General features: G+C 39.4%; 1 protein-coding gene across 5 annotated transcripts in view; it reads left to right on the top strand.

Moving 5' to 3' along the window:
- cadm1b (cell adhesion molecule 1b) overlaps positions 1-19,645 on the top strand; it is a 165,155-nt gene that overhangs the window by 111,182 nt on the left and 34,328 nt on the right. For all 5 annotated transcript variants that reach the window (XR_014888190.1, XM_085243726.1, XM_085243723.1 and 2 more), the window contains 3 exons: positions 3,208-3,354; positions 10,215-10,367; positions 13,277-13,414. Coding sequence is in view for 4 of the 5 variants with exons in the window: in XM_085243726.1 (XP_085099852.1) it covers positions 3,208-3,354; positions 10,215-10,367; positions 13,277-13,414 (438 nt within the window). In the remaining variant the exon portion in view is untranslated. The remainder of the gene's footprint in view (positions 1-3,207; positions 3,355-10,214; positions 10,368-13,276; positions 13,415-19,645) is intronic.

Genomic DNA, 19,645 nt, shown 5'->3' with positions numbered 1-19,645 from the left:
TTTGAGTAATATTTGTGCCTAATCTAATCTGAAAAGTTAACTTAAAAGAAAAAAGGAGTAGAAATGTCTAAAGGTTACAAGCTGGGGTTAAAGTGGGATTTCACAGGTGTAGCAGTGCAGCTTGGAGAAAAGAAGAATTCAAATAGTCACACTTTTTGTATGCTCTGTGACCAGCTAACCTGTGTTGTAACACCTCACAGCTCGTTATTCTACTGAATGCAGCAACTTATAAGTAGGGCTTACACAAACCTTATGGCTAGATTTCCAATCCCTAGATGCTATACAGCTATTATAGGTAGAATTTGGTGAGTGAATCTAATCCGCATTATTGCCTTAAATGTAAACTAATTGCTACCCTGTATGTAACCAGTCCATTACTGAAGACTTTATCACAATACTGTAAGCTAACCAGGTTAGCCTGCACTAAACTGCCTAGTTTTTAACGCAGTGTTTGAATAACACAGACAAACTATACTTCAAGATATTTCACTAAAACATAATTCAGCAACACACCTTGTGTAGATCCAGTTTATGATTTTAAAAACTCTGCAATGAATTAGGACATTATATGCAAGCTTAACATTGCCAGTGTGTAACATTTCACTTGCTAAGCTGTGCTTACCTTTGAAAATAGTCTCCCGTCTTCTCCTTTCCTCCCCTTCTTACATCTTTATCCATCTCTCTGTGTCACATATTGACATGTTTCCTCACGATTTTACATTTAACTCACAGACACATTTTGTCAGACTGCACAAAATAGTTTGTATGTTCTTTGAGCTGTTTCTAAAGGCACGTTTGAAATTACATAGCACATAAAAACAATGATCCTCCTCAGTAGTTAACCAGATCCTTGAAGTTTTGCGACCGCCACTTTGCATCTGCACCATTAACACATTAAAAGGTACACGTATGTCCATGATGTCGCTGGAAGCAACGCCAGGCTGCAGCACATGAGAAATGAACTCTTGATTCTTCCGACACATGATCCCCTGGTTACAACTCTTCAACATGGTTTTGGTTCATATGTGAGGATGAGGATCAGATTATGCTACTTTTCAGCCTGTTTTTAAACTCGTGCTGTTACGCTATCACAAAAAAAGACTGTTTAATTCTGTGTTTAACCATAAAGCCTGGCTAGCATACCAGTAATGCCCTTGCAGTTAGCTACAATGATAAATCCATTCCTGTCTTTCTGGCTGTCACATAATTTTTCTCCTTAGGTCAACTTTTACAAGGTTTTTATCATTCAATCATCTATCATTGCTTGTATTAGAAATGTAATAAAAGTTCAACATTTGTGGCAGGGGGTTGGGCAGGAGTGTGGAAGGTATTGTCACACTGGTATACAGCCTGCTATAGCAAGCCAGGGATTTTTGTAAGTTTGGCCTACGTTTCAGAACCGTTACACCTCCGTGAACTCGCTTGTCAGGTATTTTGTTGAAGAGAAAATAGGTTTGCGTTCAATTGTAAAGGGGAATATAGTGTAGCTGTTTGAACTTATATTTTAGGGAGCAGGATTGTCACAATATATAGTGTTTATTGATTAATTCACAGTTAACCGTTACACAGTTTTTTCAGGTACCTGGTAGATTGTGGTGATTCCTCTATGGATTCAGCCTGTGGCAGTGTGCACTATTTTGCACTGACTTTAGTCACAGTGTAGGTGGGATCCACACTTTTCTGATCTGCATGTGCACTATCCACTCATTATTTGCTGTGGCTTGTTTTTACACAAGGGAAACTAAAGGTCTAATATATATGTTACATTAAAACATAGATCTCATTTCCATTTTTATATGCATTACAATCCATCAGTCAGAGGTAATGTGCTGAAAAAGATGGGGCTTCAAACCTTTTTTTGCATTTTCTCATGTACTCTCTCGTTTACACATTCAGTCATTGTTGTCCTATCTGAGCAGTTATTCTTGGACGTATTCTTAGTCCATGCCTGTTCAGCAGTATTACATGAAATTGTCCTCAACCACATTAGCATGTAGTAAATATTACCTATTTACGATAAACCTTTAATTGACTGTATTGTGTACTTGTTGGACATAATCTGTGGCTGTTTTTACCTATTACCTTCCTTTTGTCCTGAGCCTGAGACCCGGCAGCAGAGTGGAATGAAATGGGTAGTTCATTGCATCAGACAGGTCTGAGGAGCTTTTCTCCACAGGAGGTTAATTTCTTATTGCTTGCCGCATTCACAGAGTTCATTTTGAATCATGTTAGTTTGCCTGTCTATTCCCATTATCACTATCTGAAAATGCAGGCGTTTTTTCCCCCCCTCCACTTTGTAAATGTCAGAATGCAATAGAGGTGTCTGACAACTCGGGCATGCAAATGTGCTTTTGATGTTTTCTTGGGGCTGTGGCTTAGAGTGTTGTTCCTCCGCTGGTGTGAATCTGAAGCATTAAAACGTATTCTCCATTCTTCTTACGCTTTTTTGGCTCCTGCCGGATAAATATAGCACAAGGTGACTTTTGATTCTCTTCCTCTTTCTCTCCAAAGACAGGGGAAACAAAGCAAGGCTTTTTGTGTGTGGGGGGTTTGGTGTGAGGTGTAAGTTACGATGACAAGGTCCAGGGTCTGTCAGTGGCAACAATGCCAGTGTACAGAGAGTGACTCAGATGCTTACAGCACTTTTATTCCTAGAGATACAGAACAGAACCGCTGAGCACACTGAGCACACATTGGTCACATGGAACCTCAGATGGAGGGCTCTGATAAAGCTTAACCATATACTGCATCCAACTCGGCTCATCTCTCCTCTCTCTGTTCTCTCGTGCTCTGTTTAACTCCCCCTCTCTTCTTCACCTCCTCCACCCCACCCATATCTACTACTTGCCACTTTCTTACACTCGTTCTTTGTCTCTTTTTCTTCCTACCCTCTCCTCACTCCCTACCTTCGTGGGCAGCAGAGCTTACAGCCCATCTGGCACTGACTCACAGGGCCCACTCTGAGCTGGGGGAGATCAATAGTGACAAACACTGCACATGGCTCTTATATTAAAAGGATTAGACATGGCTGCAAACAGACAATCTACACGGCCTATTCACGTATCTTTGCACTGTGCGTGTGTTGACATGCAGTCCCTGTTGTTAAAAACATAAATATTTAAGATACTTTAAATATCCAGACAGAGATGCTTGTTCCACATTTCAAATGTATTTTTTGCTTCTGTGTTTTCTGCCTGCGTTGTGAAGTCGAAGGTCAGAATCTGGCAACTGACAACGTGACGGTGATTGAGGGGGAAACGGCCACCATCAGCTGCAGAGTGAGGAACAACGATGACTCCGTCATCCAGCTGCTCAACCCCAACAGACAGACCATTTACTTCAAAGACGTTAGACGTAAGTGCCAGTGTGTCTTGCACACACACACACATACAGACAGACACACACACACACACACACAAGATGTCTTTCTGCTGTGAGTCGTCATCATTCTTCCTTTTTTGAAGAAAAGCATTTGTCAGTTAGCACCTGTATTGTGTTTGTAAGCATGAAGGCTTGAAATGCAAACTTGTGGTCCTTGTTTGCACCAAGGACCATGAGTGCAAACAATTGATGGAAATAGAAGAAATCCAATTTCTTTTAATCCTGAGTACCAGATACCAAGAATATTTGTACTGTCAGTTTTAGAGAATCTTTTTTTTTATGTTTATGACTTTTATACAGTAGTTTGGCACTGGTAAGATAAGCCTGGTCACTCTTGGCATACTCCCGCTGGTATAAATACTTTCAGGATTTTGATAGTTATGCACAGTATCTGGGGTTGACATCTAGTAAACAAACAAAATAGATTACTTCTACTACTACTATTGCTCTTTTATTTTTGTCATTTTAAATCATAGCTGCTGAAAGCTGGAGTGTGTTGATGTGAGGACCCAAATGCAAGGACACAGAGAGGCAGAGTTTAAAACAAGAAGTGACTGACAGAAATTCAATAAACATAATCCATGAAAAAGCCCAAAGGGAAAAATAAACAGAAATCCCAAACAGGTATGAGATAAATCCAGAAACACTGGGCGATAACTAGGAATTAAAGACAAACAGGGACTCGGAGTTAGGAGTAAACGATATAACACAACAGAGGACGAAAAAAGACTGAGTTCATTTATACAGACAGGTGCACTGAGGGGTGACCAAAGAAAGTGGAAACAACAGGGGAACAAGAGACAGCTGAACTAAACCTAGATAAGAACAGAACAGATTAAAACACAGTATAAAACAAATGGGGAGACCAAAACCACAAGTAGCCAAAAACAAACAAACAATACTACTAGATATCAAAACCAAAGCAAACAATAATCAAACACAGAACAAAGCAATTTGAAAAACTGGAACTTTACTCAAAAGTCTTCCGACTCAAAGACACGCGTTCATGATAATAATATGACCCTGTGATAATAGTCCAGGATACGGTGCTCCCACTTCCTGGAATAATCTGCAGAAGGAGTTGAAATTGTCAGAAGTGGTTACCTTGGGGGAGTTTAAGTCAAATTTTAGAAGAACAAGAGAATACCTCTTTTAGTCAGTGCGACTGTTTTTAATGTCGCTCTTAATGACCAGATATCATATATTGTTTTTCACATGTTTGTGTGGAAAATTGCATTTGTTTTTAATTGTTATGTCATTATGTGGCGTATGCGTGTTTGGCTTTTGCTGATTTTTACCTGGATAAATAAAGGAATAATAAAATAATAACACATATGTTAAATGGCCTGCATTTGTATAGCACTTTTCTAGTCCCTAAGGACCCCAAAGCGCTTCACACTACATTCAGTCATTCACCCATTCACACACTGGTGATGGCAGCTACACTGTAGCCACAGCTGCCCTGGGGCGCACTGACAGAGGCGAGGCTGCCTGACACTGGCGCCACCGGGCCCTCTGACCACCACCAGTAGGCAAACATGGGGTTAGTATCTTGCCCAAGGATATTTGGCATGCAGCCAGGAGGCAGCCTGGGATCAAACCACCGACCTTCTGATTAGTGGCTGACCTGCTCTGCCACCTGAGCTACAGCCACCCCCTATTCAATTTATCCTAATCGTATTAATAATAAGCAAACTAAGGTTATAATAATGGCTCTTCTTCCAGAAGACTATGGTGCAAGAATCTGTCTGGGTATAATTTAATGTGCAATGTGTGTATTAGTTTCCATGTTAAATACCCACTTTCAAACTTCAACAACAAAAACTGTAACCTATTAAGAATCTTTTCCTCACTGTCAAGTGGAATAATTTATAATCTATTGCAAAAAAACCCCAAAAAATTCTATTGAAAGTTACAAAATTTACCTCCACTTGTCATGGGCTGGGTCTGTGACCCGGTGTTTGAGTTCTTATATATTTTGGTATTCATTTGTGCCCTAGTTTAGTTAATCTAGTTAATTTCGAGGTTGCTGTTTAGTCCTTTGTTTCTTAGTTGTTTATGTCATCTCCTCCTGTATTCAGTCTCCCTGGTCCGTGCGTCTACCTGTCATGCGTCATGTCTGTGTGGTTATGTTCAGTTCAGGTCACGTCTAATCCCCATGTTTCCTGTTTTACTTTGAAAGTCTGTGTCTAATGTCAGTGTTTGTAGTTTCACTTTCCCTGTCCTGTCATTAGGTTCATGTGTATCAGCTGTTCCCCCTCATGTGTTTCCACTTCCCTTGATCATCCCTTATGTGTATTTAGTCTTTGTGTTTCATTCAGTCTGTGTCGCGTCATCTGTTCCCACCCTCCATGTTTTCACGGCCAGTCTTTGCAGTCATCGTCATAGTTCTCCGAGTCTCCATAATTTATCACAGTATTAGTTTCCCAGTTAAGTTATAGTTTAGTCACGGTATTTCTGCTTTGTTTGAACTCTGTGTCATCAGCCATAATAAAGGCTCGCTTTCAGTTTAAGTTCACTCCCGTCTACTCACTTGTGTTCGCACCTGGGTCCACCACACACACCACCGCACGGCCTACGTCCACAGACCGTGACACCACTTAAGCAGAGCCGAGATGTTTAGCTGTCTTTCTTTAATGTTACTCAGATGTGACAGCCTGAAATGATCCTGTGCATTTCTCACCGATATTTTATTTTTTAGTCAATTGTCAAAGAACACAATAAACAGAGTAATCATAAACAGCCTATTCCTGCAGCATAGTGGAACATCATATTTCTCCTCATTAGCTTGTCCACAACATCTCGTCTACACTCTCGTCTAGACTTTTTGCTTATTTTGCTTATTTTGTGCGATTGTTGCACGTAAAGAGCTGCAACAATTGTAAACACATCCCGTTCAAAGGAATTGTCCTGTGTTTGGCATTACTGTGAAGATATCAGATATCACTAGAACATCAGCTCCAGCTTTTTGTCAGATTTTCTGTCCAAACATGATTCCATCTGTCCTTGACTTTCTGGCTCTTTTACACAAGTCATTAGGCTAAGAATACTGCAAGATTGATATGAGATAATTAACAATGCTACCATAATGGGAATACTTTTGTGTCCTTGTCACTGTTCGATTTTACGATAATCTCTTAGATTAGGATATTGAACATTATGATTATGCATGAGCATATGGGCTACTTCTACTCCGAACTGAGTTTTTGTCTCTGCTTTTTTTTTTTAAAACTTGTTTATATCTGGGATCTGAGCCAAGATTCAAGGTGAACGAGGAACACCCTTCATTTCGGTCTATATTGCATCCCAGCTGTTTCACAAGTCTAGGTAGTGAGACGTGTGTTCCATTTTCCACTAGCGAAGAGCATCGGGGGAGTTTGAGTACACATCTTTGTCATATTTGTACAAAATGCCTAAAGCTGTCTCACAATATGGCAGAGAAGAATGGACTGTAAAATAGCAAAGATCATGTTGTGCTCTACACCTAAAAAAATATTTATTTTGACACCAAAGAGCAGATAGAAAAGCAACAGTGAATAATTCACTGTTACATCACAGAGACAATCAAATTTAGATCAGCACTGCTAAGGAAATCTTTCCATGATGTTAAGACAACATTTTCCTCTTCGTGCTTTGTCGAGGCGCTCCAAGCGGGCCTATAAACGTGGCATTTTCTCCGCCTAACTCAATGCAGTGCCGCCTTCAATTACAAAAAACAAGCAGTTTTGTTTATCCACGATTAGATCTGAGTATATGTTTGGCTGGAGTGTTTCTGGTCCACCGCTGCATATTTGTGCTTCTGGTAATGGGGTTTAGTGAACCCCATAGCAGCGCTATTCTAGGCTCTGTTCCTAAAGGACTGCTGGTTCTGCTGGGACCCCCCTCGGCCAGTGGCATTGTTACCTGTCAACGGGGCCGCCTGACACAGTGGCAGATCTTTGTATACAAGGAAGTAAACAGCAGTGACACAGAGACACACCAGGAGCCAGAATAGTGGCTACAAGCAAAGCGGCAGCCGCAGAAACACAGATACGCACGGAAATACCAAAACGATAACAGCTTTACAGTACCAGTGAAGGCCATATAAACAAATTTCTGCTGCAGCAAATAAAGATGAATTATGTCACAGGTAGAAGCGGAGCGAGTCTTGTTAGGGTGAGCCATTTATTGTGCCAGATACATGCGAAATGACATGCAATTTGGCAGACTTGTCATCTGAAATGGGAAAAATGAGCCTTTATCAGCGAAGGTGGACCTCTTTGGATGGTGATGCAATTGAACACCATTATTTATTCACTGCATCTTCTCAGGAGTTGTCTGACTTTGTGTTACAAAGGTTTAAAATGATACTGCCGAAAGGCTTTTGTTTCAACGTCAGACCTGGTAGGTTTAGAGCTTCTGGAAACTGGTTGCTGTTACAGTTATAAGGCTGTTATAAAGACTTTTTTTTTTTTAATACAAATAAAGTGAGAGCGTCAACCCAATGTGACAGTGTGAAAGGGTTCATTCATAGTTAGGCGTGTGCAGAGAATTACCAGCCAAAGCTGCATCTTTCCTAGACTTTATTGAGCTTTACAACAAGTTTCAGCTAATTGTTTAGCGGTCTAGCAACAACTTTACCACCTTGTTTCACTTTCATCAATCTTCACGCATCAGTAAAAAGCTTAGGAGTTGGCAGAGATCTAAACCCAAGCAGCAATAGACTAAGCGCTGGATTTACAAGATTCTGATGCCTAGAAACTCCGTGCAAATGCCATATCACTGCTTTGTCGTAACAAGTACGCCGGTTATAGCAGTACTTCTTTACGACGTGAAGAATTGTGGCTGATTGAAATATATTTGACTTTAATATGCAAAAGCTCAGCCAATCTACTTCATAAGTATGCGGTGGGGACCTGGCACCATAAGCGAGCGTTTTGATTTAAATGTTCCTAAATTGTGATTGGAGCACAGAAATATGAGACATCCCCCTTTTCCGCTTCAGCCCTACTTGTAATGTACAGGCACAAATACTAAATTACTGATATAAAATATACCACAAGTGTTCTAAATTTGACAGGAAATAAATGTGTATTCATGAAGGACTTCATAAGTAGGATACTGTGAAGCATCGGATCATCGGAGCATTTAGAGAAAGTCCAGATGTCACTCTCTTTCTAAGTGTTCAAGGACCATAACTTAAGGCCCATTCTAACTAAATGTGTCTTACAGATTGACACAAGTAATGTGATTCCAAAACTGTTTATAAATTGCACTTTGATTATGAAAGGCTTTCCAAGAAAAGTACAAAAAGTACACAGATCATATATATGTATTCTTACCAATTTTTTGATTCATTAAATAGTTCCGGCTGCTGGTTGGTGGACCTAGTACTGTTGTGCACAACAAATGTGATTACAGCTCTCAGTTTTGATTAGCTCATCACCATTTCAAAGCACCAGAGAAAGGATGTCCAATCCTTGAATTTGACTTTCTGACTTCCTGATGAGAGCAGTCTCACTGGCTGCTGTGATTATTGATTTACTTGTGAGTTTACATGATGAACAATGGACTGTTTGTTGCTATTTTTTGCCAAAATTGTAAGACAATTAACTAATTATCTTTCTTTTAAGCTCTTTGAGTTGGAATATGTTCTACTTTTATATTAATAAGCATGATCTTAGACTGGATAACATTTTAATGTGAGATAATTTTTTTTTTCATAAAGCCATCATATTTCCTGATATTTAATAGGCTAATGAATGTAATCATTAGACATATTTTGGTGAAAATATGCACATTCTAATAAACAGCAGACACTGTGCATCATCCACGCTCTTATGTAAGCAGCGAGCCAGTTATGAAACAGCTTTGTGTAAACTGCCATCAGCATCTCACAAGTGAAGGGTTTCCCTCCCTAGCAGGTGCTCGGATTCTCAAAGTGCATCAGTGTCATTGTTTCCCTTTGAGGAGAGACTTCCAAAGAGCTCTCAAATTATATCAGGGAATGAGGTTTCATGTTGACACTGCCCCGAGACCTTGGGTAATGATCATGATGCTAAGTGTAAAGCCTGATGGGAATAATAAACTCCCTGCGCTTTAAGGGGGCTGAATTGAGTTCGTTAGCTCGACAGATGCAGAGAGGGCTTGATAAAGAAGGCAGGTCAAAACATCAAAAGGGCTCCCAATCAAATCAACCAAAGCTGTTTATGTAAAAGAGTGCTCTGGGATGAGGGCTGACCTAAATGAAACGCAGTGGGTAAAACTCAGAGATGGCTAACCTAGTTTGATGACATTAAAAGAAATTTCAGCCAGTCTATACAGGCATTAGTATACATATTCTTGTCTACTTTTGATTTAGAGTTTGAGGCATCCGAGCCTCTCTTCTTGCACACAGTGATTTCATTCATTATGTATGTTTGAATGCCTCTCCTTTTTGTGGAATATGTGAGTTTGATGCATCCATCCATGACCAGCCGCAGCCCATTTTAAGAGTTCCTAGCTTGTTAGGAGTCTTCATGAGCACTCTTCACACTTTCCTTTCTTTGCGAGTGCTCTTTGGACTGTAAAGCTACTTTATAAATCAACTTGTATGAATCATTTTGAAACTCACTTTTCTTTTACTCAATTAAGGAGAAAGCCCACAAAAGAGCAGCACTCTGCCCACCACATTCTCTCCTCAGTCTCATTTTCTACTGTCTCTTTTGTCTTTCTCCGTCCTCTCTCTCGTTCTCACCACTCTCCACCACTTCCCATTTCCCCCACCCGTCCCCCTTCTTTCTCACCCCATGTCCCGTGTTTGTGTCCCTGTACTCTGTATCCTCACTGTCTCTGTCTCACATGTATCCCCACAGCTCTCAAGGACAGCCGGTTCCAGCTGGTGAATTTCTCTGACAACGAACTGCGGGTGTCTCTGTCCAATGTGTCACTCTCCGATGAGGGACGCTATGTGTGCCAGCTCTACACAGATCCTCCTCAGGAAGCCTACGCAGACATCACTGTCCTAGGTAGGTGTGAGGACACATGTGTGAACCTCACGCGCACACAGTCTTTTGTTTTATTTTGCTCCATTATAGACGGTGAATATGAAATAATAGTAATCTTTGATCCTGTTATCTTTAGCAACTGAAACAAAATGTCAGCCAATTAGGCTCTCGCGGTGCTCAACAGCATAACGAAAAGGAGCAGATGCTGAAACTGATGGCTCAGACCGCGTTGGTTTTGGCAGCTGTGTTGACTATGTGAATCCCGGTGAATGTTGACTTGGCTGCTCCAAATGATTCCCTATTGAGAGTCAGCTGTGCCACACTTTGATGCTTTGGAGTGAAATTACTCTAGTTAAGCTTTATTATACATGCAGACATCCTGGGGGATTGAAAGGAATTAAAAGCACTTTAAAGTAATTACTCTAGTTGTACAATTGAAACCTAGCTGCAGTATTTCTGAACTAAGGGTTGCATTGAAGAGTCCTTGAAATAAGCACCCTGCTGACTTTTTTCTTTCAAGTAACTGAAGTTCAGCAAGTTTGCTGTGATGAGTAATACAAGGGATGAGGGAGAACTGTTCCCCATCCTCTTTTTACACCCATAGGTTCTAATCACATATGCTTGTTTAACATTAGCTTAAAAGAAATGCAAGGAGATAGATTCGTGACTCATGCTAGCTGAAGGTGTTAATGAATGCATCACAAACTCCTTTTACTCACCTAATAAAAAAAAAACAACAGTAATTGAGGTAATGTGGTTTGTTGGTCCGCCACTTGTTTGATGGATTGTCACGACACTGTGCAGATTATCACGCAACTCATATCAGCTACTTAAGCCCCTCTTGGGATGAATAAAATAAAAATGTGAGTCATATGACCTCTTGTGTAGGCACCTGCAGTGATTAAAATAAGCACACGTCCGTTCATTTAGACAGGTATGATATGAACAACTGCAAAAACATCTGAAATGCAGACAAGCTGTTACAAATGAAAATATATTTTAGTCTGTAACAGCTTGTCTATTCTAGTAGCATCTAAATAAAACTATATTTCTCATGTGAGTTGGTAGAAATCGTCAAAGTTATCAAATATACAAACGAGTATCAGGCTCCCATTTTCCAGATGGTATAACAAAACTTTAAATAAATGATAATTATATGATTTAAAAATATGAACCAGTTCACTATATCAGCATGAAATGATGATGCGTCACAACCTCACAGCAGAACAAACAAAAAAGATTTTTTTTTGTTTTCAGTTGTTTTCTACTCTCCATAAGGTTAACATTCTAAATTAAAGCTTTGCTTGGATTGTGCATGCTTTCAAACGAGAACATGGAAAAGATTGGATCTCCTTAGACAATAACAGAACACTGCTTAATGTTAGCCTGTAGTTTATCCTTGCCACATTCACACAAGTTTCTTTTCTTTTTTATGAGAAAATAGAGTATTTCTGTTATTGCTTCCCCAAAAATCTGCGAAAAGACTAGATATCTGTCATAGCTGGTGAGGCAACATCATTTTCAACCTCTCACACTAACGGCTACTTTAAACTACTGTGGTGAGTCTTTTAAGTGCCTACTATGATGCCGTTGCTAGCATTCATGCTTGTGCATGCTGTTAATTGCCTTGTGGTGCACCTATGCAGTGCTAGCCACAATAGAAACAAACAAAATCCTGGCTCTTTTTTCCTTCTTGGATCCCCTTTATTTGCAGTAGTGTCTTTTTTTTGTTTGGTATATCTGTCGCTCAAGTTATTCCACTTCTTTGTATAATCGTGTCCATCTCCTTCCAAGAATTCGCTGAGATATGTGAGTCCTTATATTGAATCTATAATTATTATTCCTCATACTGAAGACACAATACTTGTAGTTTTGCCTCTGTACACCACCACAGTGGAGTGTAATTTCAACAATACGTGATTGAAGTGCAGACTTACAGGTTTAATTCAAGAAAAAATGTAAATTATTGGTCTAATTGACTGGCAAGTAGTCTCATGGCCATGTGAGGCCTATTCCCTTGTTATTTTATGACAAATACAGCAGACGTGCTGTCATTTATTGCTGTCATTAATTTAATTTTAAATATGAGAAATGTTAATGCCATTATTAGGCAGAAGACAATCAAAGTCCACAATTCGGAGATGCATTCATGAATGGAAATGCAGAGAGTTTAGAAGGTGAAAACCACTAATTACACTCAAGAGCACAAAGGTCAGGTTAGATCTTTGGACAAATGAAATACCAGAATGATGGGAAAAGGATGAAACCTGTTAGACATAGTGGGGGCAGCATTGTGACGATGCGACTGCTGATAGAAGAGATTCAACCAAATGCTGCAGACTGATCAGTACAAATGACCCAAAGTGTACTGCAAAAGCAACCCAAGAGTTTCTTAAGGTAAAGAAATGGGATATTGTTCAATGGCCAAATCAGTCACATGATCTGAGCTCAACAGAGCATGCTTTTCCATTATTTGATACAAAGGTGGCTGCAGTAAAGGGGTAGCGGAGCATCTCAAGGGGGAAACAACACTTTGTGATGTCCGTGGGTTCTAAAAGTTTTTCCATCCAAGTACAAAGAGTCTTTATGTTTATATTGATTTTGAGCCTCTGAAAATGGGGAACTGTGTATAACCAGTTTGTTAAGTTTGTGTGCTTCCATCACATATTGACTGATTAATTTATTGTGATGGTGCACAGATGCAAAACTACAAAAAAATGTATCATCGTCCCAACTGTTATGGAGAGCACTGTAAATCAGTAAAAGCTGAAACTTATGTATTCACTGACGATCAGTGTGAACAGGTAGCTTACTAATAGTGAGGAATAGTGACTTTACCCAGTATTTAAGTATTTGAAACTTTATTGTAAAGTTTTAATAGATTTTTGTCTGTGTGTCTATGTGCTGCCTCTGCCATTGTTCTGGGTCAGTCCCGCCAGGCAGCCCAATCATCGAGAGCCGCGAGGACGTGGTCAGCGAGGGGAACGAGACGGAGCTCACCTGCACAGCCATTGGCGGCAAGCCAGCCGCCTACATCAGATGGATGAAAGGGGAGGAAGAACTGACAGGTCAGTAGAATAACAGCCTCACCCAGTTTGCTTCACATGCTCCAGGCACTTCTTCTGTGAATAAAACGGAATTCTACTCCAAAACATTAATGTGTGTTGTACTGATTATGTTGACTGACACATATAAGAAGATAATCCAGTCTGGCATACACAGCTGCAGAAAGACAGTGCTTGCTTTCTTTCTTTTCTTTTCTTTTTTTTCTTGTGTGTAACCCCCCTCCCACCCGTCCTTCAGCCTGTGCTGCCTGCTCAGCTCCACTATGTAATCAACAAACTATGCAACCGCAACTGCAAGACCTGCAATTCGGGCCTGTGTTATTTTTCTCATAAATTTTCGAAAACATTTGCCTTAAAGGCATTTTCATACTGTAATTTTCATTTCACAGATCCAAGTTCAGATTTAAAATTGCTTAAATATTTACTGGTTACACTCCGTCTCCTGATGGAATATGTTTTCTAAAGCTACTAAACTCTACATCTTTGTATTTTCTTTAAACCATCCATACATAGCAAACATGGTTATTTGCACATTTCTCCTCCATGCATTTTCCGCCTAAGGCCGGCTGTAGGCTGCTCAGAAACAGGGATGTAATGTGGAGTGGTGAGAAAGCCTTATTACCTCTCCGTTATGATTAGGGGGTCATCAATTATTCATGATATACTTATTATACAACTAGGGAGATATTCGTTTTAGTCATATCGTATTTACACAGAGTGGATGTCTCAGAGCTTGTTGTCAAATTATATATGTATTAGAATGGAGAGGATTCATTTGGCTTGTTGAGAGATGAAATATTTAGACAAGAGTGAATCTGAAGCTAAATGCCATCTATGCCTCCAGTGTTCCCTACAGGAGTCGAAGTCAATTTCTGTTTATGAGTTGTTGAGTGTTGTGTAAGGAAAGAAGAGACAACAGGATGGTTAGATCAGTGAAATGCCCCTGACATGCTGAGCAGGGCTAATCCATAGTGGCAGTCGATACATAAAGAAAGCCAGAAAGTCACGTCCTCCTGTACCCAAGGAAACACAAATCACTTCTCATTATGGACGTGCTAAACAATTCATTAGCTCCCGCTCAGATTGAGATTCACATGCACACATCTCAGTAGTTTTATAGAATCTCTCTGATCATGTTTGTCTTACGTATGTATGTGGGCGAGACAGTCGTGCCGGTAATAAAGAAATCCTTGGCCTAATTTACACACTCTTTCAAATTGGCCGAATTGCTTCTGCAACCATTTATCATGCTGGCAGGTACGGGACTGATGGGCTGTGGCCTGCGAGAGACTCAGCACACAAAATGCTTGTTAGCATAAATGACATCTGCAGTGTTATTTCAAATGTAGTGGAGCCGAGTGCTCGTCTGCTGAGTACAGGAAGAGATCTGTTCTGTTGGACAGCTGCATTTAATGTTTTAATGCTTTTTTTCCAAATTTACAGGCGATCATGTGACGCCACACGCGGAAAATTTAAGAGGAGCTTTGAAAAGTAGCAGGCTTTGGATTTTATAATGAATTTGAAATATTCCATTTATTGAAAACACACTAAAAACTCAAAAGCTGAACTTTCAAGTTCAACTTTGAAAGATTTTGAATTAATATACAGTTTAAAAAATCATTTTGAAAAATTTGAATATCTTAACTGATAAAATAAAACGTTATTAATTTTTTTGCCCTTGTTTTTAATTTGATGCACTTGAGCTGGTTTATTTTTGACTTTTGGAACTTATATGAGCAAGTATTCCAAAGTCAAGGTTTACCTTTTTTTGGTATGTAATGCTATTCTGTCCCCTTTTGTTACTGAACATCCTGGCATCTAAATAACAAAAAATTACATTCGACAATATTACATCAAAAGAGCTGCTTTTAAAATATTTTAATAAATTCCCAATACAGGTCAAATAATCTATTTTTCACTGCTTGTAAGCTCGAGTACATTTCAGTATCACCGTAATGACGTATAGCTACCGTAATGCTTTCTATATATGTCAACACCTGCTTTGTCCTTTGAGCTATCAAAGATCTTTTAACCACTTATCTTGTGGCAAATTGGCACCATTAAATTTCCACCAAATTAACTATTATCTGTTCCTTATTGTGCCCTGTGGTGGCCTCGGAGACCTGCCCAGGGCATACCCTGTCAGCTGGGATCGGCTCCAGACCCTGAATTGGATAAGCAGTTAAGGAAATGGATTGATGGATGTTCTTTATTGTAATGGATGCAGAAACAAGAGTAATTTAAAAACCTGGCAATTCTCAGACAGGTTCTGGAGTAATGAGCAGTGTCTTTCTGTTTCTGATTTCTAAGCAAATTTATGGATGTTTATTTACGGTGACATCTGAGATAATGATATCCTTGGTAACTGTAAGTCACACTGAATCTTAAAATATGTGTTGTGTCTCAGAGTATCAATTTTGACAAATTGTAGCAATTGAACACCGAGGGTTTAAAGCATTTTAATCACTTCTTTGTGCTTTGCGTCACAGGAGCCCCGACTGCTTACTGTACAGGTTAAGTCACTCACAGTGTATTTTCCTTACATCTCCAGGGTCCCCAGCGTAACTCGCCTTATCTTATATCGAGTGAACGGAGCAAGTTAAAAATCTTTATCATTTTCATTTTCTCTGCATTGCTAATCGAAATACCTCTAGCAGTTTACTGTCTAAGCCTCGCCAAAAGAGCTTGATCACTGGTGGCTCTGCAGTGTGTTGGCAGGCAGAAGACCCGGGTTAGAAACTGACTGAAAGAAAATGTCACCCTGAGAAGCGGTTATGCTTGATTGCACTGGGATTGATCAGTGCTCGATGCTCACAAGAGCGTTTGATTTGACATCTCTGCTGCAACTCTCAAATCTCCTCTGCATTCAGATTTGAGTCCTTCCATGACCTGATGCACGGTTGTTTTCCTCATCTGGGTCTTGGATGACACTGGTAATTGACAAGCGTTGGTTGGCCTGTACATCATTAATAACTCTGTATGAGTTGTCAAGATGCGGTGCAGTACTTTGTTTCCCCATGATTTTCTACTGGTTTTCGTTTTAAAAGAATTTAATAAGAAGACTCGAAACGAAGCAGAACTGATCGTAGAAGTCAAATTAAAGACGCTTTTGTTCATGAAAATGCCAAGACATGGGTAAGTGGTGCTATTTTCCTGACCTTGAAAAGTGTTGCCTGTCCCTTTGGTATTTTGTACTGTCAAATGAAAGACACAACACCATGGGACTTTCAGGCAGACACAGTTACACAAGGCGGATTGGGGCTAATTTGGCAGAAAGTCCTCTTGACATTGCACAGAGACAGCTCTTTTTTTTTTAAGGCGGAGAGGTTGTTACATACCACAAAAAAGCAGAAGAAAATAAAATGACATAAAAACCCATTTGTTTTTACTTGAATCATCAGTTACATCAGCCAATAACTGGATTTTCAGTAGTTACTACAAAAAAAGTCACACATATCGTACCTCTTCTATCTATTACATAGGATTCACATCTGCTTCATAAGCTAACTACTGTTGGAGCAAACATCAAGATAGCTCATTACCTTTAGCGTTTCTGACAGAACTAATTGCAAAAGCTGTTTTTAATAATAAATTCAGCGATTAAATCAAGATTCAAGGCAAGGCAACCAAGGCATAAAAAGCAGGTGTCACGAGGGTGTCAGATTCATTTCTGATGTTGGGGTGACAAAAAAAGTTGAACTGCTTATCTTAGAATAAAAAAAATACATAAACACTGCCTTTATCACACAGTGTCAGTCACAGAGTCAAATGGTAATTTTCCCTGACATGTATAATGACACAGCTTCACCTGAAGTGACGTTCAAAAAGCTTAAAATATTTTGATACAACACACAAGATTTCTCAATAAAGCAGTGTGCCATATGATTTAAGAGCTGGGTTTATGTTAGTTAACATAAGTGGCCAATAATGCAAAGATGTAAAACTGCTGTCCTCTCTCCAGGCGCTCATGCTCAATGTGTCTCAGAATAAAGTGGCATTCCTGTAGTCGGCCTGTGGCCGCACATGCCCACCTCTGGGTCAGAGCCCATTTGCTCGATCACATAAAGTGAACAGCATTGGCAGTAGTGTTTTAATATAATTCATTCTATTATTTTCTAAAAATTTCTATAAAATCACATCAATCAATTCATCAAATTATGTCATCACTCTACAAGTTTTTGCTATCCAGCTGATTATTTCCCACAAAATGCAATTAGCCTAAAATGATTATAAAAAATTAGATGGGCACCAATTACGGCTTAATTTGATTAGTTCATTATTTTGCCACAATTTCACGTATTTATTGATCACTTAATCTCTTTATAAAGAAAAACTGTACTGTGCGAAGCTTAGTCATTTCTTTATATTTTGCTGCCAGACTTTGTTGTAATTCTTTTAAGTGTCTTTGAACAACAGTTCTCCAGAATTTCTGAAGGCATTTCAGTTTTTCTTTAGGCACTGGCTGCCTGTTCCAGTCATTTTTAGTCCAGTCCAATTTTCAGAGCAATTTTTTTATTATTTGTTAAGCGGTTTAACGCTGACCTATAAATCATTCAATAAATAATTTAATAAAAAAGCCTCCTAACTCAAGGGATGACGTGTGTTGCATCTGCACATAACAGGCAACTTAGCAAAGAATCAATATTAAATTGTATCTTTAAGTACTTTACTAGCAGCCTGTTACAAAACCGCATCATTTGTTCCCATTTCTTTAGTTCAATCTATGACAAATGCCAAAGATAACACCGTTTGACAGGCATAAAATAGATCTTTGCATTCCCAAAGAACTATTAACTAAAACCACTTTGCAGTTGTTATGCACGTGTGCAGTGTGTCATTAAAACATTGAGGAAACTGGATAAGTGGTGGACAAATAAGTGTCAGTCTTACAGCAGATGGATAGTATCTAAAGGGCATACCCTTAAGAAATGGGACAAATTCCAGCAAAGATCTGAAACACAGCATGAGAGCATCATCTGATCCATCTAATGTTCACTGAAGCCTCATCAGAAATGGTCTCAGTGGAAGGGTGGCTATCAAAACTAAAAGGCTAAGGTATCCCAAATTACACAAGAATTGGACTGAAAATCGGTGGTAACAGTTCATATGGAGTGATGAATTCAAAAATGAAAAGTTTGGTTGAAATCACTGTCAATATGCATGGTGGAGGTCAGGAAAGAGGTACAGTAGTCACTGTCTTACAGCCATCTGGAGGTTTTTAGGCTTTGGAGCTGCATTAAAGCCAGTGGTTAACGGATCTTGTTAAAATTGATGGAATTATGAGCATGGAAAATCAAATTGTAAACCACCATGAAATATCCTCTGGAATGTGTCTGATTGGCAATGACTTCATTTTTCAGCATGACAATGATTCTAAAAACACTGCCAATGCAGTAAAAGCATACCCGGATAGGAAAACACACAGTGGCCTCTCCAGAGCCTGGACCTCAACATCAGTGACGCAGTGTGGGATCATCTTGACAGACATGAGAGCATAAGACAGCCAAAATCCAAAGAAGAGCTTTGAATGTCCTTCAAGAAGTCTGGAGAACTATTCCTAAGGATTACAAATTACAAATTACAAGAACGCCCGCCTAAGAGAGTTCATGCTGTGCTGTAGAATGAACGTGATCATGCCAAATATTGACTTTCATACTTGTCAGAATTGTGGAAAGTCTGGTTTTTTGCCTTATATGCTGTATTTGCATTTAAGTTTGTGCATTTACCAGTTCTTACAAAATATAAAGAAATAAGGGGTTGGCTAAGGCTTTTACATTGTATTTAAAGAATTCCAACCATATATTTAATTTATGGTGTCAAATCCTGAAACATTTTCATCAAGTTTTCTTTACACTGTGCAATTATGAAACCTGGTAAGACTGTTATTCATCAGTCTTAAATGTTGGTAGCCTGTGAGATCTGTGAGAGCCTGTGTCTGCTACTGGCCAAGTTGATTTTTTCCACCAAGGCACCAGAGTGCTAGAATTTAAAAACAAAATAAAACAAAATCTCACAGTGTGACTGTTGCTACGACCCATGGCCACACACCAACCATTCACAATACGACATGGTGTGACACAGGATACACCAGCCAATTTTGTAAGTGAGTTTTGAATGAAGCTTGAAAACACACACACGCAAACTCTCACACATAGAGACACACTTTTCTTTGGCCAGGACAAGGTTGTCATGTTTTTAAAGCATCTTCTCTCATACTGTATGCACCTTTCTATT

The sequence above is a fragment of the Mchenga conophoros genome, linkage group LG14, assembly GCF_057382185.1.
Source record: "Mchenga conophoros isolate Kocher_MC1m ecotype Shallow Benthic linkage group LG14, M_conophoros_male_GT1.1, whole genome shotgun sequence".
NCBI classification, from domain to species: domain Eukaryota; kingdom Metazoa; phylum Chordata; class Actinopteri; order Cichliformes; family Cichlidae; genus Mchenga; species Mchenga conophoros.
This window is presented reverse-complemented; position numbering and strand designations above follow the sequence as displayed.